The sequence below is a fragment of the Octopus bimaculoides genome, chromosome 4, assembly GCF_001194135.2.
Source record: "Octopus bimaculoides isolate UCB-OBI-ISO-001 chromosome 4, ASM119413v2, whole genome shotgun sequence".
Lineage (NCBI taxonomy): Eukaryota > Metazoa > Mollusca > Cephalopoda > Octopoda > Octopodidae > Octopus > Octopus bimaculoides.
This window is the reverse complement of record NC_068984.1, coordinates 89,397,370-89,403,625: the sequence shown is the minus strand read 5'-3', so window position 1 is coordinate 89,403,625 and position 6,256 is coordinate 89,397,370. Positions and strand designations below refer to the sequence as shown.

General features: G+C 35.4%; 1 protein-coding gene across 1 annotated transcript; it reads right to left on the bottom strand.

Moving 5' to 3' along the window:
* Window positions 1-3,927: 3,927 nt before the first annotated feature.
* LOC106869972 (general transcription factor II-I repeat domain-containing protein 2-like) lies at window positions 3,928-5,872 on the bottom strand. Its single transcript, XM_052967641.1, has 3 exons — window positions 5,306-5,872; window positions 4,810-4,991; window positions 3,928-3,931 (listed from the first exon to the last, which is right to left on the bottom strand). The coding sequence occupies exons 1-3, from the start codon at window positions 5,870-5,872 to the stop codon at window positions 3,928-3,930; spliced, it is 753 nt and encodes a 250-aa protein (XP_052823601.1).
* Between the last annotated feature and the right edge of the window lie 384 nt (window positions 5,873-6,256).

Genomic DNA, 6,256 nt, shown 5'->3' with positions numbered 1-6,256 from the left:
TACATTTATATATAGTAATAAATATTTTTAGCATCATTATTGACGGTATATTTACAGTAGTTGCATATATAAAATATACCAGTAATACAATATACAGGAATATATGAGGCTAATGAAAACTAAATAAATTTTATAAATTCACTTCTTAACATAGCCAAATCAATCAAGCATTTCATTGAAACAAAGCAGTTTAAGTGAACATTCCGTTAAATATCTATTTCTCGCGCCAAGTATTCTAAGCATCGTTGTTAATTATGAACAGTATTGTAGAGTTTGGCTTCGGTAAATTTGGATTTTCTATTAGCTTAATTTTTTAGAGTGTCTGCTGGTTTGATTTTGCAACTTTTGCAACATTTTTGGAATACTTTGTTGTGAGATTGACTTTTCAAGCAAAACAGATGACGTACTTCCATATCCCAACGGATTATCACTTTCTAAACGTTGTAATAATTCTTTAACAGCAGCAATTTCATCATGTTCCAGCTTAAATGTATCCAGTTTCTTCAAAATGTTTTTTCCAACTCGTTGACACTTAAACTGAAAGGAATATTTTCAAGGCCATATCAGTTCTCATAACTCTGCACAACTGCTGGGAGACAATCACCAACTGATATTAGTTTTTCAAGTAAAATAATTAAGAATCCATCTACAAAACAAAAATATGAGCGAGATTGTTATTAAAGAATAAGAATAATCAAAATGCTACAGTCATTTTTGCTAATTCTGTATACGTGTGTCCATAGGCAACACTTTCTAGATTTTATAGGAAGATGTATTTCAAGAGTATACTAAACTAAAACGCACAGATTATAGAAGTTTAACTGTGTGTAAGAAGTAACAATATCAAATATGAATTTTTCATTTTAGAAGTTTTCGCTGGCGTTGTTTTACTAAGCAAAGAAAGTCTTTTGTTCACATTTGACAATTATTTACAGAACAAGAATTTTTGTGAGTGCATGTGCATGCATATGCGTGTGCGCGCCTATGTAAGTGGGGTGGGGTGAAAAGCGACGCCATGCGTCCGCAGATATGGCAGCACACAAATTACAAAGTTAATAAAATTGAAATTACTGAAGTGCAGTAAATGTGCATAAACCAGGTAATGCATTTTAATTATAAAGACATCTACCAATTTCTATTACTTTATTTTAAACTTCACCGCATTTTTGAAAAATTGTTTTTGATTTGCTTTGAAGATATGGCCTTTCTACACAACAGCAACATAAACCAAACATAAACCAAACAAGGTGAAACACTTTCTGTTCGGTTATTAATTTCCAATTTTTTTATTGCGTAATACATAAAAATCAACGTGTTACGATAAGAATTTTTTTTTAATAGTATTACATAATTTTATAAGGTAAAGGGAAGGAATTCAGCATTTGTATCACAAACTGCAAATCAAGAGTCGTTTCCCTTATAATTTCTTGTTTCTTTCTTCCAATTTACTTTCTTACAGCTTTTACTAACCATGTGAAAATAAAACTATTTGAAGTACTAAATTATGTATTTTAGAATCATGCTACACTAGAGTAGCATGATTTTAAACAGCTAATGCTAATAAATATGCAATGAAGGATATTTTTTCTTCAAGAGGCGAACACGATTGAGCTGAGAGACCCACTGACATAAGATATCATTCGTGGGTTCCTTAAGGCGGCGAGCTGGCAGAAACGTTAGCATTTTTATTCAGAAAAAATTGAAAAATATGCATGTAATCTCGCACTGGTTAAAAATCATGGGAAAAAATCACAATGTGAAACTATATATGTTTACATACACAAAAGTTCTTTTATTATAATACTGATAGTAAAACTGCGATTTTCATAAAGATTTCCCTGTTTTCCCATCGTTGTTTATGAGTAACTTAAAATTGTTCCTGTTTTTTGTTCTTCTTAAAGCAACATAATGCTTCCCATGACTAAACATGGGAGAAGGTAAGTAAACACCAACTTGATCATTAAAATTATTCTCACGATCAACTTTTCATTTAGTTTCTGAGTGTTTTTGACTGAAATTAGATCTTCGTTTTCTCTGTCTTTCTCTTACTAATTTCTTTTCAAGTGTTGATTCCCTGTTGTATTACATGACAATGTTAAGTCTGCAATAAGACGGTGAGCTGGCAAAATCGTTAGCACGCGCCGGGCAAAATGTTGAGCGGCATTTCGTCCGTGTTCACGTTCTGAGTTCAAATTCTGCCGAGGTCTACTTTGCCTTTCATCCTTTCGGGGTCGATAAAATAAGTACCAGTTGAATATTGTAAACGACTTCCCCTTCCCCAAAAATTTCTGGTCCTGTACCAAAATTTGAAACCAATATTATGTCACCAATAGAATAAATATATACAGTATACACACACAGTTTGTGTACAATCAGATACGGTTGGGACGTTTTTATTGAAAATATTATTGTTCATGTGTGTGTGTGTGCGTGTGTGTGTGAATAAAATTTATAAAATTGAATAAAGTATTTATTTATTTTCCTACAGCGACCGGCAACATGTTTTTTCTACAGCGACCGACAACATGTTTTGATATCAGAGTTGAATGTCCTCTGATCTTTTTGAAAGTCGTCAGCTAGTTTCATTGAATCACGTGATATATGCTTTAAACAGTGTTCTGATTTATTTAATTATGAACATAGAAAGAAATTATACATTAATCGCAATTTTTGTAAGCAGTTTTATCCGTAAAAATTTTATTTGCAGAGAGCAGAAATTGGAAGATATATGAAATGGACGTGCGTGTGTGGTGGTGTGGGGTGTACGTGAGAGAGAAAGCAACTGGTGTTAATGGCAGAATAACATTTGAAATGCAAATCTGTGAATGAAAAATAAGTTCAAACCTCTACATAGTAGGTAAACCCGGTAGAAATAGCAACCAAATCTCCCTCAAAACACCCTACTGTATTAATGCGAGAATTCTGCGTATTATGTTAAGAAGTTGACGTTAAGAATTGCTTTAAGAGAAAATGAAGCTGTATGAATGAACGGGGAAATTAAGAATTAATAGCAGACGTATCCAATTTAAGAAAAGTGAAGTATGGAATAAGTAATTGTTATACGCTTATAGAAAAACAATTTATATTATAGAAATTGATATATACCTGTTGAAGATTAAAATGAGCTATTGTTTTCGACGCGTGTATAATCATAGAGAAACTGAAAAACATGAAATGTCCGTTTGTGTGTGTATGTGTGTGTATTTTTGGCGGGATTTTTGCATTTAACAGGAGTTGGTTTGTTTTATCTGTCGATCAATGGCCGGACAAGTGAAAAGGGAAGGTGATCTTTTGAAGTGGGCGTCGAATGACAGTTTTATGACTGAACTTCTTTTGAAGTTGTATTGAGAGGGGAGAATTGATGTGCGTGCGTATGTCTGTGTCTGTGTGAGTGTGTATGTTTGATGGGGTGTGTGCGACAGAGAGAGTAATGTTGATGGTGTATGTGTATATGAGAGAGAGAGAGAGAGAGAGAGAGAGAGAGAAAGAAAGAAAGAAATAGTGAGAGAGATAAATGAAATTTATCATTCAGTTTATTTATTTATTATGCATATATGTATGAATGGCTTCAGTGACACACACTCACATACACGCACGCACGCAGATTTTCTCTGTAAGTATGGGGGCTAGAAAAAATAGAAAGCGCGTTCCAATCTATGCACCCGTCTCCACATGTGTGCTATTTTTCACGCGAATCCACCCAGCCGTTTGGCCGTGAACCTCAAGACAAGAAAGAATACAACGCTCGGCCAACACAAGTCATGAAGCTCAGGTTCTATCGGGTGACACATTGTGGGCAAGCGACTTTAGCTATTATTTCGGATAGACTCAAGCCTTATAAGCAAAATTACAAATATATGAAATGAAAAGAGCACACTCGAAAATATCGAGAGAACGTTTGAACCATACTCCATGCATCTACCTTTTTCATCTGAAATACAATCCAAAAAGATGTAACATCACTATCACAATACATCTAGAAACAAGGTGTATTCTAGTCAGGTGAGTCCATGAACCTGATTAGTTTAATGTAGAATGGAATAAGCTGCAACACTCTAGTCATGTACACGCAGCTCATAGTCTGAAGCAAGGTTCACTCTAATTCATCTTCAACATTTTGCTTGTCCAAGACATTTTCGTCTATGCTTATTTTCAAACATTTAGTTAGCCCTTGTGCCATGCGTTCTGAGTAATATATTTTCTACTACAGTCACACGGTCTAAATTAGGAGGGAGGTGAATACTCGATAGATGTTATTGCTCATCTGGTACTTATTTCATCGACTTTAAAAGGATGAAACGCAAAGTCGACTTCGGTGAAATTTCAACTCAGAACGTAAAATTGGTTAGCGGAGGGTCGCACCTTATATAACTGATCGTATTCATTAGTTAACATAACATTTCATTTAATGCGACGTGTAGAATCATCATAATAATGAATAAATAAAACTAAAGCAATGGTGGTACACAGAAAAGGTTTCATTGGATTTATTTATGTGCAAATTACACATCAGCCTGCACAAGTAATTTAATGAGACAAATGTAACTTGTCGCACTTATTTACAATTCTTTTGCAATCAGAAGTGAAGTTGCTTGTTGAGATCCTCATCACTGCCTGCAAGTTTATGTTAGTCACAGAGGATATATTTTTACTCATTGATTTTCATGCAAGAAAAACTTTACTCACAAATATACGTGAAAACATTTTCCCTGCAAATTTCTTCACACATGGAAATTTGTCAGCAAAAGAGATTTGTAAAATTCTATTAATGTGACAGAATTAAACATTTCTTTCAGCGTGTGATCTTACTGCATATCAATTAGTTCAAGCTGTACCTCCTCGGGTGCTGTATCAATATCAGCAGTTAAAGGATAAGATAACAAATTTAAATCTGGCTCAATTTTCTTAAAATCCTGAAATCTTCTTGTGACTTCATCCTCCAAACTCAGCCAATGATCCCTAATCTTAGAAGAAACACTTGCAGGCACTTTCTGTTTTCTTAATAAAGGAAAGTGACAAAACTTGCCCTCGCCTGCTTACCTTGCAAATAGACCTAGTTTTGTTTTGAATGATCTCACGTGCCTGAACATTTCATGTACAAACAACCCCTTTCCCTGCAATGTCACGTTCAATTCATTTAATTTCTCAAACGTATCAGCCGCAAAAATCATCACATATCTTCACTCCTCACACCCTGTTTTGGTCACAAAATCGCATGAAATCCCCTTCAGGTTCAGAAAAGGCGGATTTCATTCTGTAATTCCCAAACCTATTTTAGTATTTTGCCCAGGCTCAACCACCGAACACTATTGTGGTAAATCACATCTCCATACTGAGCCTCCATATCCTCAAGGTGAGATTTAAATTGTAGATGGTAGAACGCCCTTATTCTGATTGTGTTCACCATGCTCATTACAGGATTCACCACATGCTTTAGGTCCAGTGCAGGTTTACAGAAGCTTTTCTGTCGCAAAATATAATGAAAAGGCAAGATATCACCGTCTGGGTGTTCAGCTTTTAACTTGTTCTCTAAAAGTTTAATCATACCCACATTTTTTCCAGTAAATACTCTGGCCCCATCTGTTGTAATGCTTGCCATTCTATTCCATGACACGGCACTTTTCTCCACACAGTCCACAGCACATTCAAACAAGTCCTGACCAGTGGTTGTATTTTTCATCGATTCCAAAACAAGTAGTTTTTCTGTAATGACGAAATTTTCATCAATTCCACGGACAAAGATACGTAGCTGTACAGTGTCTTGGTTATCAGTGCTCTTGTCCAGTGCCAAAGAAAACCACGCAAATTTTTTACTTACAGTGTTCAGCTGTTCTGTTAGTTCGTCACTAATTAAGTGTATGCGCCGCACCATAGTGCTTTTGGATAATGATATGGTTTCGAATTTGTTTCTTGTGTCACGGCACAGTACGCTTGCGCAATCTACTAAGCACTGCTTAACAAACTCACCATCAGAAAATGGCTTGTTGTTTTTAACGAGATTGTATGCTACCATGAAGCTTGCCAGCTTGTCTCTGTAGCACTATCCCGGAGTATCGATTGCTTCGTAAATATGGTCCGTTGCTTCTTCAGCTTCGTAACACACTTTGCAGCTTTTTTCCTGCGTTCTTCCTCTGACATTTCGCTACCAAACTCGTCATGTTTTGTTTAGTGGTCTCGTTTCAAATTGTATTCCTTGAATATGGCAACTGTCTCGCGACATAGTAATCACACTGCCTTATTCTCTGAATTACTGAAC